At 40.1% G+C, this 26115-nt stretch overlaps 1 protein-coding gene across 12 annotated transcripts in view; it reads left to right on the top strand.

The window, feature by feature from the left end:
* The window catches only part of PHLDB2 (pleckstrin homology like domain family B member 2), a 231972-nt gene that overhangs the window by 132862 nt on the left and 72995 nt on the right, over positions 1 to 26115 (top strand). For all 12 annotated transcript variants that reach the window (XM_079766824.1, XM_079766819.1, XM_079766815.1 and 9 more), the window contains one exon: positions 16025 to 17373. In XM_079766824.1, the coding sequence (XP_079622950.1) occupies positions 16025 to 17373 (1349 nt within the window). The remainder of the gene's footprint in view (positions 1 to 16024; positions 17374 to 26115) is intronic.

Below are 26115 nucleotides of genomic sequence, written 5' to 3'. Positions count from 1 at the left end.
TTTATAACTGGCGTTTCCTTTAAAGGCAAGGGGGCGTTGAGTTTTTGCTCTCAGTTAACCAGTGTAGCCTTTACCTCCGGAGACCCAGAGGTTTGCAAATCCCAGCCTTTCTCACAAATGGAAAAATGAGATGTTTGGTTAAGAGTAGCCATCATTTCAATCAGTTTGCAGGCTTCAATCAGTTTCATGCAGCTGGCAGCTGCTGCTCTTTTGCGTTGTCTCTTGGATCTCTGTTTGAAGGGGTGGGGGGGGTGGGGGGGAGAAGATACTCCCCCAAAGTGAGCTAAGAGCTTGCTAACTCCTGTCTTAAAGAACCCAAACCAAAACTGGAACTCTTTAGCAATCTTTGCAGAAACATTTTATTTGCGGGCTTTTGCACAGGAGAGAGAGAGAAGAAGAAGAAGAAATGCCAAGTAATTAAACCAACCACTGGTTCTCGATATTTTCTTCAAAGCCCTATTTTGAGGTCTGTAAGCAAGGGCTGATTCTGGAGCGCACTGGAGAGGTTACTGTGAAAATTGTGACTCCTTTTAAATACTTTTAAAGAACAGTTGTGATTATGACTTTGTATGTCAATTCTTAATCCTTTGCAGAGAGGCTGTGCTCTGAATGACTTGGGAAGTCTGTGGTTTTGTACTAGTACATCTTCCAAGAGCAATGCAAGATCTTTATAAATAGGGTGACTGTCTGTTAGGTCTTGGTATAATCTTGGTATAATTAACTGTGTAAATGTCACCCATTTGAAACAAACAAAAGAAACCCTATTAAGTGATGTGCTTTATTTTAAAGCCCTGGGAGACATTATAGGAGTGATTCTCAGTGGGGAGGAGGAGGGATTTTTTTGTTCTCCCAGCTGGGAGCAGGGAACAACCCCAACTGATCACTGGGACTGGCGTCTAGTGGGTCAAGGCCTCAGATGCTGAGTAATATCCTGCAAGGCACAGGACACACAATGAATTATCCAGCACCCAACTCTTCACTGGAATATTGCCTCCTGGGCATTTGTTAACAAGATTAGGGATCTTAATCTAATTTGGATCCTCAAGAAGCCACTTGTGTTCTTGCTCAACAAAGAGGCCATATTATAGAAGCCGTGTTGTCTTGTCTACAGCAGGTTGGCTCTTTTGCCCTTGGCATTAAGGGGCTTAATATATCACAGATTGGAAGGAACTTCTTGTGTTCACTGAAGACTTAAAAATCACAGAATTTGGGAGTGTTAGCATGTAAGGTCATTTACAGGTGTAAGAGCTGAGTTGCTCAGAGTTTAATGATTCATAAGGTCTCAAGTAGCAGGCCTAGTTCTAGGAATAACCCAGGATTAGAGATTTTTAGAAACGGATATTCGAGCAAATGTAACTTGTAAAAAAGTGGATCTGATCTTTTGTGAGGTTTTAGCGGTACCATTCTCCATGAGGAAATTAAACTCTTTGATGAGGGGAGAGTGGCATTAGCCGTTGTGACTGCGGAGCATATGCCTGGGTGTGTCAGCCCCAAGATGGGGATGATTCCATTGTGGGACCTGTGACACTCTGCGTCTGATGCCTGCACCATCCTTCCCATGGCAAAGGGGGCAACAGATGGTTCCACAGGCATAGCAGATGCTGCTTTTAAATCCAGGTACAAAGCAGGACATTGGAGATTTTCTCTCTCTCTCTTTGCCTTGTGGGTTAAGAGCAGAGTACATAAATGGATAGGGTTGCCTTGGACAGAAGGGAGAACGAGAGAGGCCTCCTGAGGGTGGAGTTTAAAAGGACACCTGGTGTGGGTACTTGAAATATCGGGGTGGGGGTGGGGGGCTACTTTGTAAAGTATGTGATTGTCTAACAACTGTGTTGTACACCTGAAAGTAATACAAAATAATATTGAATGTAAATCATAATAGAAAAACATTTTCCTTTGGGGGGAAAAAAGACACCTGGCAAATAAGGAAATGAGTGTGCATTGGGGCAGTTGTAGGGGAAATGCGTAAGTTGGTGAGTGGGTATCTAAGATAAATGTGATTGCAAGGAACTTGGGTCAGGAATCTGAAGACGCTTCAAGCTTAGCTATTCTTTGGGCGAGTAAGACAAAATAATTCCGGGGGTCAAAGGAACCTCAAAAATCCTCTTCTATGAATTTTTTTTGGCCACAATCCACCCAATTGGCTGGACAGTGCAGAATCTGCAAGCTCACTCGTCTGAATCCAGTTCTTTTATACTTCCTCTTATACCCCACGGTCTCCACCATCCCATCTGTTTGCCTTGTGGGGAAGAAAATGATAGTAATATAAAGTTTTTTGTTAATTTCCTAGGAGAGTTTAACCAGCATGGTATCTGTGATGGCTCTGTTTATAGAAAGCAATTATCTCAATGAGTTTTTGATTATCAGAAAAGTTGTGCACATATGGCCTGATCACTTATGAACATATGTACTCCCACATTTACATTACTCCCCAATCAGCCACGGGGCCTGTGATTATGGATTCTAGTTCTATGTGCTAAGTGGTCCTGCCACAGTAGTTAGAATCCTCAAATCTGGGAGGCTCTCGCAATGTAGGAGAATTTTTCAGTATGCCTTTGTTGGGAGAGGTCAGAGCGCTACACTGTGGAGGTAAGTTCTTATCATTTTGACACCTAGCCAATGGGTGCTCCTCAAAGCCAAGTACATAATAGTATATTTAGAAATGATTATCAAGTGATGACTCTTTGAAGAGGTCTGGTCCCTTTGGATGCTGCAATAAAAGAGGTAGTAGCCTTTTCATAATCACCTTTTGTCTAGTCATTCTTGTTACCTTTATTTTTTAAATGATAGGAGAGAAGAGTTGCTTAAAAAACAAAAACTGTTGTCTGAAAGTATTTATTAGCACTTGATTAATGTGACTCTTATCTTTTGAAAATGAAAAATAACGAAAAGGGTAGCCCAGGTTTTCAAAACCCTTTAAAATAAATATCTAGTGAGGCAGAGCTTGTCTCACCCTGGAATTCAAATCTTCGAGGAGTTAATTTGCACACAGTTGTTTTCATTATATTTAGGGGTGTTTCTTAGATGTTGAAAGGCACCTTTGTGCCGTATCTGCTTTAAAGGCAAGATAGTTATCTATAACAGAAATAAGAGAAACCCAAGTATAAAAATCATTTTATTGAGGTGCAGAAGGAAAGGTAGGGGTTGGAGAAACTCGCTATACAAAGAAACAGACAAATAAACTAGAGAGTAACAGGCTAAATTACATGGATACATTTTTACAAGAGATAATTAGTTTTGTATAGTGTGTGTAGGTTGATTTATCAGATGAGCTGCTTTCCTTCACATTACAAATTAAGGGGAAGAAAAAGTTTGCTCATGCCAATACGTAATATTGTTAACCTCAAGCAGCAGGTCAGTCTTTTCTAAGACTTAAAATCTAGAAATCAAGGTTCATCATCTTAGAATATTTTATCGGCACATTGCACGTGCTTCTCTAGATGGCACTATGCATATGGAATTAGCATCTGGGATAGAAAAAAAGCTAAAGGTTACAGATTTCCCCCAGACTTGTTTCTTGACCACTTTATGGCTAAAACAAGGACAGGTAAAAGCGGAGGACAGCCAGCTCCTACATTTTCTGGACCAGTTCAGACCCAGCCTGAATAGTGCTTCATAGCAAGCAGATATTTAGAGGGGACTAGAAAATGATGTCTGGCTGCCACACTGCTTATATCATGGCAGAAGTAGGTTTCAAACACAGCTTAAGATTTATGAAGGAAATTGCAAGCCATGGGGATCCAGACGAAATATTTCTTATACATCCTGCTGAATCAAATACCCATATTGTATTGCATTATCATAGCTGTGGCCAGGCCTTTTTCCCACTCTGATATGCTGAAACAATTTACCATGCCCTTGGAATGTCATGGGCAACAGCGCCGGTGAAATCTTTTCCCAATTAGGTAGCTGCCACCTTATCACTACAACATGTTTCTGTTCTGTGGTCATTTCCTGCATTGTATAACTGGCACTCCTTGTTATTTAACCAGTATCTATGAGAGTCTAGAAAGTTGGAGCAGAAAGAACATCCAGTTTACTCTCACCTTTTTAAACATGTGGAACATCAGCTAAAACAAGGTGAAGACAGGTGAAGTGACCTGCTCCAGCTTTTACGTCCCCTGGTTATTTTGGCAGAACCAGGACCATCCAGGTCTCCTGACTCATGTTCCCGGCAGCCTGTCCAGTGTTTTTTGTACTGGAATGTCCATGACAATAAAAATAACATCCTAATGTAACCATTTCCTTTATTAGGTCTTTGGGCCAGATATAAAAATCAACGTTGATTAAACTTAATTTAATCAGTTGTTAATTGATCTTGCTGGTTCATTCCCTTTTCCTTTTTCTTCCAAGCAAAAGAAATGATTACAAGGTAGGTAGCAGGAGAAGGAAAAATTAAGCGTCTTATAGCATCCACCTTGCATAATCAACCATTAAGTAATGGAGATATGGTATCGTTATTGTTTTGTTTTGTTTACTGTGTAGTATTTTTAAAACCCATTCACTCAATTTTTGAGTTAAAGGGAAGAACACGATCGTGGAAGATGTGGCCAAATTGTGTTTGTTTCATCTCTCTTGAGCCCACTCATGCCTGACTATTTCCAGCTTACAAATATTGGGTAAGGGAATGGGGAACGTAGCTTGTCTGGGGAATGTTACTTTAATAAAAGATGATTTTTAAGAGGGAGCGTTTTGATCAGTAGTGTGAAGTGAGGCAGGATGGTGGAAAGACCAGAGCTTGCTCCTGTGAACTCAGCTTTCAATTCAAGCCAGGAGCGGTGGACTCAGTGTCAAGAGGGAGCATCTTTATCCCCAGGTGATCCCAGGGTCAGTATTTTTCTTTCTTGAGATTGGCTTTGAGCTTGAAGGATTCTACTTCCCTCTGCTTCGGAAGTGCATCTGAAGTACAGGGCACACAGATCAACACCTCCCCGGTAGCGATTCCAGACTCGCCTTCTATGGCTTCATCTTCACCGTGGTGATCACTTAATAGAGGGGCATCTTCCAGGTCTGCAGTCAGAATCACCTTAACCTAAGGGTGAATTAGGCCAAGAATCAGGAATAAGGAATATCTTGAAACCTTTGATTTATTTGGGAACATTTTAGAAATCTTTATCTTGAACTACAACTGTTTTAGGGTTCTATAAAGAACCCTGAACACAAGGGTCTATAATTTCTTGCCTAAAGAACTCCCCTACTTTGAGAGAAGCACTAATGTAATGTAAGAATCTACAAAATACATCAGTCTCTGTCTTAACATAAACATGTAAGAAGTGTGTGTATTTTTTAACGTTTTTTTGAGGCTGCATTTCTTCACTGTATGGGCAGGGAATTTGAATGACCCAGATGTTTTTTTGAGGTCACCTCTGCTTTCTGTCCTCCCTTCCCTGCCTTCCTCATTGGCCGAAGAGAGTTATCGCAGAAAACATGCTGCCAAATTCCTTGGATAGTCTAAAGTTCATTCAGACAAGTAATGTTCAAGGGACTAGCACACATTTTTTAAAATCCTATAATGGATGTTTCACCCTCTTCACTAAGAGTTCTCTAAGATTCTTAAGAATTCCTAATATAAGACAATCTAGACTTATTTAAAAGTAGCTCCTCATTTAATGTGCTGTGCACCTAAAACTAATATAAAATAGTGATGAATGTCAACTGTACTTGAAAAAATAAAAAAAAAATTTAAAGATGACAAAATATAAAAATGTACAAGTTTCAAGGAAGCTGAACTCATTTTTTAAAAATAATTTATAAAACTGAAAATAAAAGATCCTCATTCCTTGTTTGAAGTATGGCTGTAGATTGTGACTACTTTAGGAACCTTTGAATACCATCTGGAGTGCTTTTTTTTTTTTTTTTTTTTTTTTTTACAAAGCTTAGACTTCAATACAGCTAGAGATGAAAGAAGTGAATGGTAGCATGGGGTTTGATTCCTTTATTGTGATAGGCACAAGTTGAAACTTTATTTTTTTGTCCTCGCTTCTTCCATCTACATTAAATGTTCCCATTATTCCCCATCACTCACCACTCCCTTCTGTGCTTCTTTCCTCCCTGTAGCGTCATCTGATACTTTGGTTCTTTAAGGGTTCCCCTTACCTCTTCTTTTACTTGTTTTCAGAATGTAATAAAGTAGAAGTTTGAAAACAAAGAAACCTGTGTAATCAGTGTCCTGAGATACCATGTCAACATTATAGCGGTCCTCACCTTTCTCCCCGCCCTGCTCTGCATCACCTCCACTGTGCCTCAAATTGCCGAGGTCCTCAAGAGCAGTCCCCCTCTGGCAGGCACAAAAAGCCCTTGTGCATTTCAGACCACTGTGTGGGCAGCGTGTGTCTGTCTCTTTGTGTCTGTCTGTGAACATGTATGTGCGTGTATACACACAGTAAGATTTACAGCCTCCTATTGTAATAGGCTCAATCTGTAAGAATAAAACAGCCATTATTCTGCCATTAAAATACACTTATTTCAGTGAACTGCTTTTTGGGGAACTTTTTGAGAGATGAAAATATCCTCCTTGGAGATTGTCAACCCACGTAAGAGTCTCTAGTGGATAATAATTATTTTGTTTAAATGGTCAGATCTTTAAATAACCAAGAACATGGTACAAAGGAAGAGGAGTGGAATCCATTTGCTGCTGTGTTTATTTGCCAAGAGAACAAGAAGAGTACTATGTCAACTAACAGAGCTCTTTTTTTTTTTTTAAATCTTCTCTGCACTGGGATATAAAATTTTGAGTGTGGAGGAAGCATTAAAGGACCAGAGTTTAGGAATCTGGACGGGTGAGTAGGAGATGAGGAAGTTCTGTAGAGATGGAGGCTGAGACAATCGGAAGGTCCAGGTGTAGGGATGCTTGAAGAACTGGGAGCTGAGATCTGAAGGAGGGAGGATCTGGAAATATTTGCTCAGGGAAGGTGTTTGCCAATGGTTTTGGGCCTTTGTGGAGAGGTGAGGCTTGTTTGCAGAGATGGAGGAGGCAGAGGAGGATTAAGTGATAAAAGGAAATATTTGTGAAAAAGGAAAGGATGTTTAAGGAAAGTATGTTTGCAAAGGGAGAGTTGGGAGGGCTGGGGGTTTATATGGATGCTGTTTGGATAATGGAGGATGGGGACAATAGGCTACTTTCAGATTTCTGAAGTGAGACTATCACTAGAGAAGGAAGTGGTTGTTCCTGAAGCTTCTGATTAGCCCCCTTCTTCGTCATGTTTTCATGTTGGGATTAGTGGAAAGAGGGAGGTTTTTGTGTTCATTGTTCTCCATGCTTAAGCTTGAAGTTTGGGGCTGAAACAGATTTCTCCATTTTTCCCCTTTTAGTCCTCTAAAAGCTTCCCCTCAGGCCCCATCTGCTGCCATTGGTCTCCACAGAAATGCCCACTAGCATTTATGTAAAGAATGGCACTGCTTCTGAGGGACTGTTCTAAGTTGGTGTCTGAATTCAATTACATGTCATCAGGACATGCTTTATTTGAAGCATTGCCTAGCGTAAACATCAGTGCTGAAAGGGGCCAGCCTGTGGACCACCAGTGTTCTGGGAGAGCTTTGCACACGAGGCAGCAAGCAGTCTGCACCAAATACACTCCCAGAGCCAGCCGCTCAGCTCCAAGGCCCTTCTGTAGGACACGGGGAGGAAGCAAACCCTGCCACAAAGTGAAAACTTTAACCTATCGCTTTCTGATATTTTTTGAGATTATATTTTCCCAAATTTTCTTCTGTCATCAACATCCCTGCCTTTCCCCAGCAATATAAAATGATTTCCACTTTTCTATCACTTGTTGCAGTCTCCCTTTCCTTAATTCCTGCTATATTAGGTCATCTAAGAAGTGTCTGTACACTGCAACATACGACAAGTAATGTGTTGCATAATTCAGGATTCTCCAAGCTATCTATCTATAATAATAAAAGGGTAACATGCTAATTAGACCGGACATCTTCCGGACATCCTTCCTAACAAAGCCGGGGTGGGGGACGGGGGACCAGCCTGGGTCCAGGGTGCCTGCAGGCAGCCAGAGGGAAGCCCAGGTCCTGGGTGCTGGAGGAAAGCCAGTGCCGGCAGCCTGGGGAAGGAAGACCTGCTCTTGCGCAAATTTTCTTGCATCGGGCCTCTAGTCTTGGTAAACTTGGAAAACTGCATTTATACTGACCAGACTTGGAGTCTCCCTCCTCCAACACAATACAGTACAATACGACACGACACGATACGACACGACACAGCACAACACAGCAGACACTTCATTTTATACTATCTTCTTTAACTTTGCTCTTGGGCCTGTTCTCATATCCCTGACACCAGGCTCACTGCACTGTTGGTGATTTGTAGTTTGCGTAGTATCAGCTTCACTGCCTTGTTATTTGATATACAAGGAACTGGAAAACTATGTATTATAAAAAGAATTGCACCAAAGAGTAAAGAATCTACCAAGACACTTTAATTTTATTTTTTAAATGTTTTTATTGATTTCAGAAAGAGGAAAGGAGAGGGAGAGAGAGAGAGAAATATCAGTGATGAGGGAGAATCATTAATCAGCTGCCTCCTGCACACCCTCTACTGGGGATGGGGCCCACAACCCAGGCTTGTGCCTTGACTGGGAATAGAACCGTGACCTCCTGGTTCATGGGTTGACACTGAGCCACACTGGACAGGCCCAAGGCACTGAGATTAGTTTATCAAGTGCTTTTCTTCCCTAGGGAAAAAGTACTAGAACTTTCTATGGTATCTTTCTGAGATCTCTTCCTGACTCCTGGCGATTTCTAGATGACCATGAGATGATGATGTACTTCAGGTGATAAAATAACAAGACCTCTGGGGGGATTAAATTGACGATTGGAAAGTTAAGTCCAAACGTTTCAACACTTCAACTTCTTTCCTGTTTAGACTTCCCGGTGTTGTCTTTTCTCTCACGCGGGCCCCAGATGCCTCTCCGGGCCCATTCTGTGGCTATGCATGCAATATCCGTAGCCACGAAAGCCCCTGGGACTGTTATGCTTCCACAGTAACATAATGCAGTGATTTTATCATTTCCTGAGACTTTTTTGTTTACATAAAATGTACAGGGAACCCAAAATAAACACACCAGTATAGAAGCAGTGGAGCCTTCTCGCCTCCGCTCTTACACGTGTTAACAGAGACCTCTCCTGCACTGGCCCCCTCTTGGTTGTCACTTGGGCAACACCTCTTGCAGTGTTCTTCTCAACACCCCCCCCCCCGCCCCCTGCATCGAGCTCCTCCTCGTCTTTTCCTGTACTCAGCTGCAGTCTCCCACGCATCCTGTCTGCAGAGCCCCCTCCTTGCTGGAGTTACACCCAATCTCTTCCGTTGTATGGTCCACCTCCTGCCTCCCCTCTCCCGCCCACACCTTCATCCTCATTCAAGATAGGTTACGTGGTTGTCCACGTGAGAGTGTCCAAATCTGTAGAGAATTTTTTTTTTTTTTAAATTTACTTGATCCAAACAGAGGATTCACCTGGAAGCAAAACCTCAACAGACTGGGGGCCGGGGGGAGGGGTGGTGGGAATGCTTCCTAGAATGGCAGTTTGCAGCTTCTTTTATGCATTTGGAATAAGCAGGGGATGTAAGGAGCATTACATGGAGGTGGGAGAAAGCAAGGCAGGGATTGGAATACAGAGTAGTTAAGATGATATGCTCTCTGCCCAGCCAGTATGGCTCAGTTGGTTGAGCATCGACCTATAAATCAGGAGGCCACGATTCGATTCCCAGTCAGGGGACATGCCAGGGTTGTGGGCTCGATCCCCAGTGGAGGGTGTGCAGGAGACAGCCGATCAATGATTTTCTCTCAGTATTGATGTTTCTATCTCTCCCTCTCCCTTCCTCTCTGAAATCAATAAAATAAAATAAAAAAGATTATATATTCTTTTGAAGGTGATTTTGCTTCTGAGGCTCGGAAAAAAAGGCATTTCAAAGATGTGTTAACCCAGATGTATAGAAACGTTGGACAGGGCTTGCTGAAGGTAAAGATAAACCTTTTACTAAAGAGGTTATATTCCTGGAGCTTGACTACCCACCATGACCTGCCCAGATAGGAATTTATGATCAGTTCACCTGTAAGGTTACTTTCCATAAAACCCCTTTTTTGTCCACACTGTTCTCCATTTTCCTATACTTTTCCCCTTTTTAGACATCCACTCTTCTGATCTCACTGGCAATGAAAAGAAGAGGGGAAGGAGAGAGGTATCAACAGCCATTATTGTCACTCCTAGGGTCAGAAATTCCACCTGTGTGGCAGATTCTCCACCTTTTGAGTTGAGTTGACTTGTGGGATTAAGAGATAGCAAGTTGAGACAAGTATACATGCACTTAGCTCTGGCAGGTACAGTAAGCTTTAGGAAAATCAGTGATGGGCAACCTTTTGAGCTTGGTGTGTCAAACTTCGCCAAAAAACTGAGCATAACTCGGGTAGTGTGTCACTTTGAGGAAAAAACTAACTCCAAGACTCTAGTCGCAAATGTTTCATCCTCAGGAGCAGCAAATGTTTCATCCTCGGCATGCAGCCGCGTGTCATCAGAAATGGCTACGCGTATTCAGTGCTGACACGCGTGTCATAGGTTCTCCATCACTGAGGAAAATGAATCAATGCCAGGTTTGATGATAAACCTTTAAATGTACAACTTTTCACACATCCTTAACAGACCCAGTAAGGTTGAACTGAAAACCTGGGGTGTCAAACATGTATATTCTTTTAAATATTCTCTGGAATGTCTTTCCATCCAAATCATCTGTAACTTCCTTCTACAAGTATGTATGGTGGAGAAATGGTGCATGGCTGTTTCTCAGATGTGGTTTATTATTTGCAAATGTCCTGCTCGTCTCTCCCTAGAGACTGTAAAGCAGATCTTCTTCCAGCCAATATTATTGTGAATGCTTTGGTATTATATTTTGATTGGCCAACCAAACTGCTTCAGTAATTAAGTAACTATTACTTTTTATAAGAGTGTATGTGAGGTGGAGAGGAGAACAGAGTGTTGCCACCTTGCAGGGTAGTAAGAAACATGTAGTGGTTTGATGCTCTACAGTTTTATTGGCCTAAAATAAAGAGGGAACAGAGTTTGGTAATATTTAAGTAGCATTTGCAACTGCAAGCAGGTTGAAATATATTAATACAGTTTTGTCATCTTAAATGACATCATGCCTAGCCACTATGGCTCTGTTGGTTGAGCATTGTCCTGTGCATGGAAAGGTTGCCAGTTTGATTCCTGGTCAGGGCACATACCTGGGTTGTGGGTTTGACTCCCAGTTGGAAGGCAACTGATCAATGTATCTCTCTCACATTGATGTTTCTCTCTCGCTTCTCTCTCTTTCTTCCTCTTTCTAAGCATGTTCTCAGGCAAAGATTTTAAAAATGACATCAATATCTTATATTTCTGAGTCAAAAATTAAACTTAACTATCCATTTTGACATAAGGTGTTAAACCCTTCAACTCTGCTGTTAGAGTAAATATTTATAATGCAGTTTGGGCTTTGTGCTTAGCTTTGACTTCTATTTCATAACATCTGCTCTGCCTTGCTTTCTGGATTGCTGTCTCTGCACATTGTGGAAATACCTTTTCTCTCTAACTTAGTTCTGTTTCCCATTTTGTATGCATTATCTTAAAACCAAAGTCTTCCCCACTAACTGGCTTCAATTATTTTCTTGTGTATTCTAACACCTTATTATGGATTTCCTTTTCTATCCTTGTCTAAAATATCCTAAATGGTTAGAGGATGCTGTCTAATTTAAATCATCCATAGGGCAGGCATATGCCTTAGATTCCAGACAGCTTGTCTTATACAGTGGTGGAGATGAGAAAGGATTAACTAGGAGAGGGAAATACATGGCTATTAAATATTGTTTATTCCAAGAGTGTTACATCCTAGATTTTTAAGGACCATGATATAGAAAATAACTGTTGCTGTTTTCCTATACAATTTTTGTTCTGTCGGAGATATAATGTTGCTGGATGTACCAGTAGTCTGGTCCCTAATGGGCTTGGGATTTAGTTTATATCCTTAAAATCACAACATTTTAGGTGTGGATGTGGCTTTATGCTACCATTGGATAATAGCCATCAGATTCCCCTTCTTCCTATAGGACTTCACATCATTGTCGTTTCTTTTTATCAAAATTTCCCCCAGACTACCACTCTCTCTTGGGTTAGCTTCCCTCCATGCCCCTTTACCACTTTGTCAATCAATCATCTATTGACATATGTATCGCACTGTTCCAGCATTTGTTTATATGTGTGTCTTCCCCCTTGGACTGTACGCTGTGTAAAGGCAGGAAAGGGTGTGTTTGACCACATACTTTCCATGCCTAGCTCCAAGCCTGGTTTATGGTAGGCACTTAATGAAGATTAACACCTCCCTAGTAACAACTCCCAAATCTCTATGGCTTAAGACAGTCTAGGGTTGGCAAGGGCCCTGTTCTATGGTGTCCTCATTGTAGAGTGTAGGCTCATGAATCCTCCACAAACTTGAATGCATGCTAGTCATCTTAGCAGGAAGATGGAAATGATGAATCATGCTGTGGCCCTTGACAGTTCAACTTGTAATTGACATGTCACTTTTTCTCATATTTGATTGCTCTAAGGAAGGGACATAGACATAGCTAATGTCACAGGAAAGAGGAAGAGCAACATCGCTATGCTTCTGGAAGGAGGAGAACAGGAATATTAGTGGGCTACACTAATGCCTGCTAATCCAAAGTCTGATATGTGGTTGGTACTTAATACCTACTTAATGAAGTACTTACAAATACCTATTGAGATTTTTTTTTCTATACAGTAAGCAGAACCACTTGAAATCATGAAATATCCTACTAACTACATTTTTTTAAAATGAAGATACTCTTATTATTGTCTAAGCTATGTTCGACAAACATCTGGAGACTTTAAAAAATAACACTTTGTTCACTTTTTCATATTAGGGAAGGTATTATATTTGATTTTGTAGTTTTTCAGATGCATAAAATATGAAATGGGTACATTTTCATAATTAACATTTTGCCTGAGTCATTTAGAAGAGTTCGGAAAAAGAAGAGTCATGTAGAAGTCTTCAAATATTTGTGTATTAACTTAGTCTAATAAAAAGTTCTTTAAAATAAACTTTTTTTGGAAGAGCTAATATCTGGCTCAAAAATTGGTCAGGAGCTTAGGAAAAATGGGTCTAATTAACTTGAAAATGAAGTCTAACTATAGATTGTATTCTAGTATCTTATACTAGGTGGGTTTTTTCCTAATTTGTAAAGTAATCCAAATGCATTGTTTAAAATGTGAAAAAGAAAAACTACTATGAGAAAGATGAATTAAAAATCACCACCCAGATAAAACCACAGCTAACTTTTTGTTGTGATTCCGTCTACGGTTATTCTTTTTGCAGGAAAAGAGGCATATAGACAAGGCAATCCTATATAATAAAAGGGTAATATGCAAATTGTCCCCTTGACCGGGAGTTCGACCGGAGTTCAACCAGGGGACGCGACCAGCCTACCAACCGCCCAGGGCCCCTCCCCTCAGCTGGCCCGGCCCAATCTGCCCTGATCGGTGTGGGCCGGTTGGACCCCACCTGTGCACAAATTCATGCACGGGGCCTCTAGTAGAAGATATTGGCTTGCCATAGGGAGGTAGCAGTGGGAATGGTGAGAAATGATCAGATGAGAATATATTTGAAGAACAACGTTGGTAGGATTTATTGATGGATAAAATGAGGAAGGAGATGATAGATAAGTGATAGAGGACACAGGAAATAGTGAAGGAGAAAGTCTCCCCGCATACCCCCAAAATATCCTCAGTACCCACCTATTTTCTTATGTCCTCAGTTATTAAATATTTAACTTGAGGGAATTGGCCAAGGTTTGCTGGAATTTCAATATGGCAAACCAACCAGAGATGGGAACAGAAGGGGCCAAGCCTAGAGGTCATCTTGGTTTCTGTCCTCCAAGGAGGCATAGTGAGATATGTCTCAGACCAGGCTGCTGTTGCTTCCAAGGTCAGAATGATGGTAGACAGTTGCTGAGAGGGACATAGGGACATTTGTCTTGGGTGCAGAGATGGCAACTGTTCCTGAGAAACAAAAGCCCCGGCAAGAGCCAGAGACGGGGTCAGGTTCCAGCTGGGTGGCAATTCTAAAGGAGAATTCCAATTTTATTTATTTTTGTGAGGATACTTTAAAAGATAATCATGCGTTTATACATCAGGGCAGGGCTTTCGGTTGGAAGATAAGGAACCCAAGGCAGAGCTTGTTGGGGGAAGCTACAGCTTTATGGGCTGATGGATACTAAGCCCATCACTAGGATTTAAGCAGCCAGACTGTTTGTTGGCCCCACTCTGTGGATAAAAGCAATTCCTTATTAGGCTGCCTGAACTTGCCTGGGACGTCTGTGAAGCTGAGCAGGCAAGATGAAGTTCCCTCAATCTGTGGCTGGGAGGGAGTGGGGAAGGCTGTGACGAAATTAAAAACTTAGGTTCATCGAGTGTCTCACCCATGGCACAGTGGGAGTCAGGAGAGGGTGCAGATAAGATAGAAATACGAGACTTTTCCCTCTTCCTGAATCTTGTGGCCTCGTGACAGAAACAAGCACATTATGAAATTGATTACTAACCGTAAGCAACAGAGACCAGAGATATAATAACTAGGGTTGAGATGCCTAAAAAGTTGGAGGCCCATCTTATCTTAGCAGTGCATGAGTTCAATGAGAATGTCTGTGTGTCCACTTTGATGATGATCTGAAGATAATTTTTTTTATCAGTTAGATGTATAAACCTTCTCCCTTGCGGTGATAATTTTTATTTTTAAATTTTTATTTATCTATGTATTTATTTTTAAAATAGCATTTATCAAGGATTTAACCTTTATTGATTTTAATTGTTAATTTGCACTGGAGGATATTTTTCCATGGTTTTTTAGAGAAAGTAGAAGGGAGGGGAAGAGACAGAGAGAAACATCGATATGAGAGAGACACATCGATTGGTTGCCTCCTGCATGCACCCCAACCGGGTCCAGGGATAGAGCCTGCAGCCGAGGTATCTCTGCCCTTGACCAGAATCAAACCCAAGACCCTCCAGTCTGCAGGCTGACGCTCTATCCCTGAGCCAAACAGGTTAGGGCTGCAGTGATCATTTTTAATTAAAATATAGTTTTATAGACTGAAACTTTAGTTTTTTAAGTTAATATTGTGTCCATATGGTTGCATACCTTTAAAAAAAATTGTAAGCATGAAAGATAGAATCCTAATCGGGTGGGTTCAAAAAGGTGCAAAAGAGGGAGAAAGGTGTTTCTGAGAGAGGAGGGAGTTTGAGATGAAGGATGAGCATGGTACATTTGGGGTACCCAGGAGCTTGAAAGATAAGTTAGTTTCAGGTTTTTAAGTATTCTGTTCACTCTTTTCCTGAATACTGTGGTAATTTGGGAAACACTCTTCTATTACTTGCCTTTTCCTGGTGGGTGCAGGAGCTGTATTAAGTCTCTTTGTTGAGAAGGTAGTTGAAACCCCTCTTAAAGAACCATCTTCTAACCTTGATGGGTTTTTTGTCAGTATCTAACATAAAATGTTCTTTCTCAGCCAGAATGAGAATTTTGTTTTCTCAGGACCTTATGAGCTTTCTGAGCAGTCAAGGATTCTAGCAGAGATATGTAAGGAAGGCCCATTGCATCATCCCTTTGGGTGTTTGCTAGGTGCTCAGGAAGCAGGTGGTCTGCCCAGGACCAGAACCCTGAAGGGAAATGGGCTTTTTTTTATGTACCAGCCTAATCCTCCACCTGCACTTAGGGATTTGTTCCTCTCAAATATCACTGATACCCTTTGGAATTATTTTTTTTTCTTTTGAACAAAAGACATCCCAGATCAGTGGTCCTTATTCTCCTTCATTTTGCAGTACACGTTTGTGAGGTTTATTACTAAAACAGAGAGAGTGTTTGTTAATTACATTAGGTCAGGCCGCAAGGCTCTTTGTTCAGATGTGGGCTGATAAGTACTTGGTCTTTTTAAACCTCCTTTAAGTAAAACTTGCTCTCTCTTTTTCTTTTTCTCCTTCACAGATTCCAGCAACATTATGGCAGAGCATAGCCACGTGCAACAACAGCTGGACTTACAGAATGGTAGTGTAGAGGCACGCTTTGTGGCAAATTCCCTTGAGAACGATTCCCAAAACATGATGGAGAGCTTGAGCCCAAAGAAGTATTCTTCCAGCCTGAGATTTAAAGCCAACGGAGACTATTCCGGCTCCTACCTGACCCTCTCACAACCTGTGCCTGTGAAGAGAAGCCCTTCCCCTTTGGGAACCAGTGTCAGAAGTAGCCCCTCCTTGGCCAAAATCCAGGGAAGCAAGCCATTCTCTGGTGATGGAACTGACAAAAGTATTTCCATGAAACCTCCCGCTCCTCTACGCAGCCCTTCACCCTCCGTCAGTGGCTACCCACGTGGAAGAACGGACTTTGATCATTACACCGGCCGGGACAGTGAAAGGTCCTTGAGGCTTTCGGAGAAGCCTCCCTATTCCAAACATAGCTCCAGAAACAAATCCCACGACAACGTCTACTTTCTCGGAGGGCTGGAAAGCCGCAAGGCGTCAGGCTCCCTCCTGGCCATGTGGAATGGGAACTCCCTGAGCGACACCGGCCCCTCTCCCGTCAGCAGATCAGGGGCGGCGAGCATGCCCTCAAGCCCAAAACAAGCCAGAAAAATGAGCATCCAGGACAGCCTGACACTGCAGCCCAAACTGACTCGACACAAGGAGCCGGCGTCTGAAAACATCGGTTTAAGAACTAGGAAGTATTCGGGCAGCAGCCTGAGTCACATGGGAGCCTACAGCCGGTCGCTGCCCAGGTTGCACAGGGCCACAGAGAACCAGCTGAAGCCTCTGTCGTTGCCTCCAAGGAACTCCCTGGGCAATTCCAAACGAGCCAAGCCGGGGGACAAGGATCTACCTCATAGCATCATAGACAACGACAATTACCTGAATTTTTCTTCTTTGAGCTCAGGCGCTTTACCCTATAAAACCTCTGTGTCCGAGGGCAGTCCGTATGTAAGTTCCACCCTCAGTGTCCCCGGCAGTCCTCGCTTGGCGCGGAAGATGCTTCTGGCCTCCACCTCCTCCTGTACCTCCGATGACCTCGATAAGGCTTCCTACTCGGGGACCAGCTCCAATCATTCGTTTGCTCCTGGAGAGCCAGACAGAGTGTTCGTGGCCAGGAGGAACTTCTCTTGTGGGTCTGTCGAGTTGGATGATGCGGATTTGGAGAGCCTCAGACAGGCCTCAGGAACTCCCCAGCCTGTCCTTCGGGAACGGAAAAGCAGCATCAGTTCCATTTCAGGACGAGAGGACCTGATGGATTACCACCGGCGGCAGAGGGAGGAGAGACTCAGGGAGCAGGAGATGGAGCGATTGGTAATAACCTGACTTGACCTCATTGTTTCATTGAACAGCTTCTTGGAGAAAAACTCCGAGGATTTATGTGGGCACGTAGAATTTCCATGTGCACAAGTCACTGCTGTCCCTTCCTAGAATTTCTCCCACTCTCTCTCGCTCTCCTCTTCCCGGGTCACTGTTATTAGTCCTCTGTGGGTCTTTAGAAGGCCCACATGTTCCTAATAGTATGTTAAGTTGCTCTGCAGAGCTCTCACAGGTATAAAGTCTTGAGACAACTAACAAAGGTAGTTGTGAATTTTACTGAGTTTCTTATGTCTTACAAAATTTTTCTTTAAGATTGTCAAGAAACATCAATTTATATTATGTATATCATCAAATTTGTGTATACATGGTATCATAGAAATAATCAGTGAAACTGGAACGCATCAGGATTTAGGCAGGATTCTGTATAGTAAGTTGTCTGGAAAATTGAAAGGATGTCTAAATGATGCTTAACCTTTTTTCTCCACTGTTCACCCATACACATACCTCACACTCCCTTCAGTCATGTCTCTTAGTATATATAGTGACTTCTGACTACATATACTCAAATTTTTTTGACTTGTCCTTTTCTATTTAAATTGGATTTATGCTTATTTGGAAAAATATTGAAAATAATGAGAAAGGAGTGAACAATCCTTGAGAATTCCATACTGAATGAAGACAAACTACTGCATTTTTTATCCTTTTTTCTTTGAGGCATACGTGTTTTTTTTTAAGCATACTTTTTTTTGCTTGTTTTGTTTTTGTTTATGGGGTGAATAGCTGTCACAGATTATGTTAATTCATTAATGATGAATTCTGTATTTCTTTAATGAGGGAAGCATCAGGATGGTAAAGCTGGTTTACAGAAGTATAGGAGTATCAAGGGTGTTTTAGTTACTGAAAGGAGGAAGTATGCTGGAATAAGATTTCTGAATTATATACCAAACATGTTAATGCCCTATAGGACAGTACAAGTGTAACCTTTGCGTTGATTATAATGGGCAGAAATCATTGGCATCTATACAGGACAAAATTTGTTTGACATTTTGGCAAATTTGCATTATTCAATGATTTGATCATTTAATGTCTATTATTACAGTGTTTTCAAATATCCTAATATGTAATAGTAAGAATACAAATGTGTGTATCCTCAGGGAGTTAGATATTCCTCAGGTGCGTCTGTTGGATGAAGCTCCAATATGACAGTTTCCTTTGTCATCATAATCTCCAGAGATATTTCATGGTCAGAATAAGGCATTGTATTTGGGCTTGATTCATTGGCGTAAGTTAGAAGAAGTTTTAATTAACATATGAAAGCCGTATTGTAGATGGATAGCAAACTTAGTACTGTACTCTGTTGAACAACTGTTATTAATGGAGTGGGAGAGTTAACATCTGTCTGATCATTTATTAAGAAATCTAGGAGAGCATTTTAGTGCTTTCCATCGCTCCAAAGATCTTCCTCAAATGCTCGCATTTACTCTTGTGTTCCAAGGATAGGAAAGCAAACTCAAAATTCATTTCCACTGGGTTTCATCTTGAGCACTTACAAGTGTTGGTGAATTTCTCTTTTCTCTAGTGTCCCCACACCTGCTGAGGCTCCAGGCAATCCCGGAAGTGACCTTCCTTACTGCCTGTAAACTTGATGCCTTGTAAGCCCCCAGTAGGTCCCAGTTCAGCTTCTTGGAAGAGCTTTGTGGGTATTGGCTCCAAATATAAAGTTATAACTCTTTTCCTTTAATAATGGGCTTGTCATAGCTGATGAAATGATGCTTATTTTTAAATGTGACACTCTAGGTTTGGACTCTGTTGCATAGACTATTTGTCTGATTATATCCCAGCAAAACCAAGGACAGATTCTATTGATCCTCCGCAAGTAATGTTATTGCCATTAAAAAGTGAAGAGTCTTAGAAAAAATAGGTCTTCCTGATTTCTGAGGGGCCAAGCAGAACAAGCTACCATTAAGAGAATGTTTTATTTAGTTTACAAAAATCATAGTCAGCTAAATTGAAGGTTAGAGATAGGACAAGATGAACGCTAAAGGGTTTTCCCATCAGAAAATAGAACATTGAAAATAATACCAGTAATTTTCCAAAACACATATTTACATTTAGAAATTAGATTTTCTGTATCAGCTCCATCAGTTCTATGTAATTCATTCTTATTCCTCTGCATCTTGGGTTATTACTAACAAGAAGTCATCTATTTCTGGACTAAAATAAGTCCTGAAAATCTGATGCGGCTGCCTAGTACTGAATTGTACTTGTCTACGTAATGTCAGCTCAGACGCTTCTACCCATAAGTCTATTCTTTGAACTCCAAAGAGTGAAGAGCACCTGGCACAGTTCTTCCCATGAGGCTCTGAGACTGTCTTCCTTTGTTAAGGCACATTCTAGCCTATAACTTAAGCAGAGTCTTTAGGTAAACATGAGAGAAAAGCAGAGACTACTGATGAGGTTAAGAATAAATGGCCATGGTTAATCTATGGTTCATTTAATAAACAGTGTCAGCAAGAAGGAGAGCTAAAATCTATTGGGAAATAAGGCATTGGTCTTATTTAATCAGTGTTTCCCCTGAAGGTAAGAATGTATCACAGAGAATGAGGACATTGATATATATATCCAGGGCCTTTCTATAAGTATGCATCTCTGATCTTTATTTATATTATAACTAGAGGTCCAATGCATGAAATTCGAGCAAGAGTAGGCCTTCCTTCCCCCGGCTGCTGGCACCAGCTTCCCTCCAGCACCTGGGACCTGGGCTTCCCTCCGGCCGCTGGCAGGAATCAGAACCAGGGCTTCCCTCGCAGCCCCAGCTTCGTCCGGAAGGTCATTCGGAAGGACGTCCAGTCTAATTAGCATATTACGCTTTTATTATTATAGATATTTTACCTGTACAAAATTAGCCTGAGAAAGGCTAAGCTTCTCATTTGATTTGACAAGTTTTCCTATGTGATTCTTGATAGTTTTGGCCTATTTATAAATAAGGGGCCTACAAAACAGACCTAATTGTTTCTAGCATTTTTTTTTTGTAGGATTAAGGAAAAAATCTTGTGATTGTCCAGGGGTCCTCTAGGAAAATTTAAAGATCGTTCAGGTATAAAAGATATGGAATTTTTTTTTTTCTAAATTTAGGGTCTGATCTTGGTAAGGCAAAATCAGTTATTAACCAGAGATTTTATCACTTGAATAATACAGAATTGTCCATGTCTTTGAACATCAAGTGTTTGCAGTTTGGTTACCTAATAATTAAATGACAATAGGTTATTTTATAATAAACAAGTCTTAAATCATTTAGCAATGAGAAATATTTTTGTCATTTTAAAAATGCAAAGATATATCCCAGTTAGCATAGGTACACAAAGTTCCTCTTATGAGAATCTGAAACTGCTTTCTGGGCAGATTACACAGAAAAATAAATTTTTCCTGCCTTTTGTAAGCATAGGCTGATTTCTCCAAGATCAATGTTCCATTTCAGTAAAGATAACTGCATTTTAGTTTTACATTAATAGGGTACTTGTCATGCGTTACATTTAACAAAAATAAGTACTTCAGAAATAAACCTTTATAAGCTTTGCCAGAATTTTAACATCTTATAATGTCTTTATAGACTTAACTCTTTGCAGATGTTACAAACCAAGTCAAATAAAGTTCCATTTCTGCAGACCTACAATTTTAAAATTTTCATCAACTTTTGTTCTTCACGGTTTTCTTTCACACACTTTAAGACAAAGGTCCCTAAAGATTGGAAATTAGGTTTAAGCTGACACATCACAGAACATACTTATTATTGATATTAAAAGGTTGGTTACCCTTATAATTTTGTTTAGTTGAGCACAGATTTTATATTTTTCATAATCTTAAGCATCATATGAAAGTAACTTAGCTTATCTTTGAAGTAAACTAATGTATGACATTTAAGAAGTTCAGATAAACTAATCTCTTTATGATAAATCAAATCCAAACTATTTAAAAATGAAATTGTACTTGAATTATACTATACCCTGATTAAATAAGGAAAAGACATAGAGCTGTTTTTAAAATAAGATTATCAAGTCAGCCTGACTTATATAAGTATTCACTTTCATCATGGAAATTTTTTTCCTAAGGGGAAAAAACATTTATGAAGTCAGTAGTTTTGATGAGAAATGTCTTCTTCTCAAAAAGGAACACATCAAAATTCTTTGAATTTTATTTTCTAGAATTTGGGAAATGTAAGATTTATTTAAATGCTATTACTCTCTATAAACTAATTAGAAACAGAGGTCCTTCTATTTTAATTTATTATTGTCCTCAGGAGGTAGGAAAATATTTCGCCCACACAAGTGATTCTCCCCGCTGCCCCCTCAGGTACAGAACACAGACAAATAAAGAACTTAGAGCATAAGTTCAATGGCCTCTGCTACAGATCAAAAGTAAACACTGGAGCAAGACTAATGGCTTTTCCACTGGGCACAAAATATTGTCCTGATTTGAACTCACAAATAGAAAAGCAGCAAACAAGTTAAAACCAACAATAAACAAATGTCCAGTCATCTTTCACCTGAGCAAGACTAGATTCCAGTTCTACCGGACAGATCACCAAGTGGTCAGACCACAAAACCAGATTCCCAGTCATAATTCCCAGTCATTGCTGCCACCAATAGGGATAATAACTACAGGTTGTTGTGAACCAAAACCCCAATCAAACTTGGCTGAGAATCAGAAACAAAAACAAAAGCACAGGGTAGGAAAACAAAGCCTTCAGAGAATATCGAGGCAGTGAAGGTCAAGATCTACTGCCATTTGGGATTTGCTCCAGGAGCCAAAGGCAAGCTGTGCCTGGGCGTCCAGCCCATGAGGTATATACTTCCTGAGCGATGCAGTCCACTTGGACTTTTCACTGGGACTTCCAAATTGTCAAAGCATAATTTTCAAAAAATAAACACAACTCTTACACAAATACAGAATGAATAGATGCCAAAGATTTATTGAACTCATTAATGAGGAAACCAAGCAGCAGAGAGCCAGTTCACGAATCTAATTTCAGCACTTTTTTTTTTTTACTTAGCTTTGATTATAGCAGTGTTTCATCTGTTTGTTTTTTCTTTACTTTTAATTGAGTCTTAAAGATTGAACCCTAATTATGAACCTCTGAGGACCTATTAATGGGGCATAATAAATTTCCTGGAGTCTATAGCACGCAGCTTCCAACTGCTGTGCTATTTGAGATGTTTAGCTTTTTATAATTTTTCTTCTTTCTTGCTCTCGGCTGCCAAACCTTGCTTTTATTATGCCAGCTTTTTCTTTTTTTTATGGTTTTAGAAATCAGATATCAAGTCTTATTTTAAAATATTCCAAATGAAGATTACTAGATGTAAGTGAGGTCTTGATTGGGTCCAATGTGCATGACGTGTGTGCGTTTCATTTCTTACACTTCATGATGTCCTTTAGGGCTGGTCAATGGTCATTTAAACTTCCTACTTCTGCATTGTTTTCCAATTAGGAGTAATGCATAAAGGATCTCTAGTGGGCTGGGATGCTGACCCTTTGACAAACAGATGTTCCAGAGGATAGAGAAATCATAGACAGGATATTCTTTTATTCATCTCATTTGATACCCTCCCAGTAATTCAGAGATAGCGATGGCTATCTTGTACTTGTTATGGTCTGGAGCAGTTAAGTACTTTTAAAAAGAAAATAATATGAAAGAAAACCCTGCTGCTGCTAAGGGTATTCATTTGGTTCCATTACCAAAAGCATCTGTGTGCTATTGTGGAGAACCGATGTACTCCCACAAATTGCTTTGTAGAGCAATCCAGTATTTTCTGTCTGGTTGACGGCAGTCCTCTGTGGTGCCCTGATAAACAGTATTGTCGCTGCTTAGAACTATGTAAGACCAGACTTGGTATTTATTTCTCAAACATGTTGTAATATGACGCCGGCTCTCATCAGGCATCATGGAATAAGGTTTTCAACTTTTTATATGCTCTACCGTATTGAAGATAAAGGTTGGCTTTCTTTCAAGTGCATGTTAATATCTCCATGGTGGTTATTATTTGAACAGGTGAAATGTCTGAGACAATTCTCCATTGTTTGGAAGGTGTTTTGCATAGCTCCTCTGAAATCAGTTTATGACTAAAACATTTTAAGTTGCCAGAGGTAGGGACTATGTCTGTCTTACTCATCGCTGTACATCCAACCCCTAGCCAGAAGATGAGGGCAGCATTGCATACATGCTTTGGAGAAGAGTAAATGAATGTTTTTGACTCATTCATGACACTTATTGTGACTTTCCTTATTCTGTGCTGCAGGCTGTACCCTTAGTTCCCAGACATTTCAACATTAAGTTTGTGCACCAAGTTCCAGATAATAGTGAAGCTCTATACAAAAGATGCAACTAAATTAGCACAAATGCATACATTTGATTTCCAGGAATGGAGAAACTCCTTTCCCGTTTTCAATTAAAAATGAAAATGTGAAAATGAGTTATTTTTCTTTATTTTGAAAAATGTATATCAGTCTTTAGAGGAATTGGTGCTCTCCGGGATCATACAAAAACCAAGGCTGTGTACTGTTGAGTAGACCATAGATCTCTAATGTTTCTAAAATTAAGTAAAAGTATGCAATTGAGCATATTTAAGGAGATATGGAATTTTATAACATAAATGTATGTTGTTTAATCTTAAGTTGATAAGACACAAGTACTATTTTAAAGACCAGAGAGGAAACAGGTGAAAGTTACTCTACCTGTAGCTGTGTGTTGCTTTTCTACCTGCTTCTTGCTGCATCCACTTCAGTGGCTCCTGACCCCAAAAGAAATATTGGGGCATTCAGATCTTTCTGTATTGCAAATTTGACAGCATTTCTTGGTTGGGTGCAGAATGGACAATGTTAAGAGAATGACTATTGTTGCCTAGCCATAGTATTCTTCTTCTTCTTCTTCTTCTTCTTCTTCTTCTTCTTCTTCTTCTTTTTTTTATGTAGACTGTGTTTGGAATGTGAAGGCAAGCTTAGGTATTGAAAACTCTTTTGTCCTCTAGTCTGACTTGAAAGGCATCTCCTTCCTGATGTGGCCCTTCCTCTTGCTACATCCTGACTGTAGTTTTAATTTTTTAAAAATGTTTGCACTAGTGGGAAGTAAGCCAGTTAAACTGCAAATGGGGCGAGAGGTTGGTTTTTCTAACCAAATAAACTTGGTGGCTCAAACTTTTTAAAGGGATATTAAGGTATTATGAATCTCTTCCTGTATTCTGAGTCAGAATGTCCATGATTACATTACATGATTTAATCTCCAGATTTAGCAACACCTGCCTTGTTTCTGTGGAGTCTTGCTTTACTTAGCTCTGATGTTTAAAACAGCCAGCCAATTCTTTGTGATTCCCTGCCTTCTTTCACTTTTATGCCTTGTTTGGATGGTTTATAGAGTCTAGCTCAGAAATATACTAGTAATGTGAGCCATAAATGTGAACCACATAATCTAAAATTTTCTTATGTTAAGAAAAGTGGGGGGGGGGGGAAAGTGAAATTAATTAAAATATATTGCACAGCACAGGATTAAATTGGTGATGCTATTTATTGCATAACTAAGTCATCCAATCTCTAAGCCGACTTCTTTAATTTCTAATAAAATACAAGTAAATATATAACTGTGCGTAATATAAAAAAGACTGCTATCTCTGGTCAGATCACCTTGAGTCACTAGAGAATAAAAGCTTTATCTTTTAAATTGAAAATTGTTGGCATATATGTAGATGTTCAGTAAGTATTGAAACAATCATTAGCAAATTAGGATTGTCAACTGTCCCCAGTTAACCTAGAATAAAAAAATTACCACTTTTTTTTTCACTTGGAGGGCTGGGAGGGGGATAGAAAAGGAAAAAGTGGTGTTTAGCAACAATGTAGTGACTCCACATTGGGGAAACAGAGGCTAAAATCTTAGTGTAATTCTGTGGTACAATAGTCTGTGACAGTTACTATTAAAAGCAGGTTCTTCTCTATTTGAAAGCAAACCCTATACAGGTTCTTATGACAGTGGCAGTGCAAGCTGTTGCCTCTTGATGGTGCCACACATTTAAAAATCCCTGCTCAGAACTGAGGGACCTGTACTGTGAATGTACTTAACATAGTTTAGCATTCTCAGGTTAAATGCTGAAATATAAAAGGTAATTTAGGCAAAAAGGAGGCCCTACAACGTCACGATTATGGAAAAAGTCTCTTTTTTGTAACCTGGTAAACCAATGTACACAAGAACTTGTTGAGAAATGAGAAATAAAGCTCAAATTTTATAGAAAAATGTACAAACTAGATGAAAATTCAAAATATATCTATATCAACAGGTACATAGGAATGGGGTGATGAGGGAGTACTATTGATATTTTCTAGGAAAAGTGATTCCCATATTTGTTTTTCAAATTACTTAGTATCACTAAATTAAAAGCCATTTATTATCTACCTTTTTTAAAATTTCTCATCAAATAAGTTTATGGCTGCTAGCTAATTCTTACAATGAAAAATTTTCTTCCTCAATTCTAGAAAAGTTCATGGGAATATTTGCTATGAAGGATATTTTTAAAGTTTGAGCTTTATTTTTAGTCTAAAACAAGTATTACAATGCAAATGTATTCACCACTTTTTCAACAGAAGAATTTTGATTCAGCCATCTCAAAGTGCAGGTTAAGACCTATTAGAAGGCACGTTTCCCGCCCCCCTCCCCACCCCTAAAGTTAATCTTTTTAGGAAATTGTAGATTCAGGT

This window comes from Cnephaeus nilssonii, assembly GCF_951640355.1.
Source record: "Cnephaeus nilssonii genome assembly, chromosome: 3".
Classification (NCBI taxonomy): Eukaryota; Metazoa; Chordata; class Mammalia; order Chiroptera; family Vespertilionidae; genus Cnephaeus; species Cnephaeus nilssonii.
The sequence above is the reverse complement of the archived record's forward strand: the minus strand, read 5'-3'. Positions and strand labels throughout refer to the sequence as shown.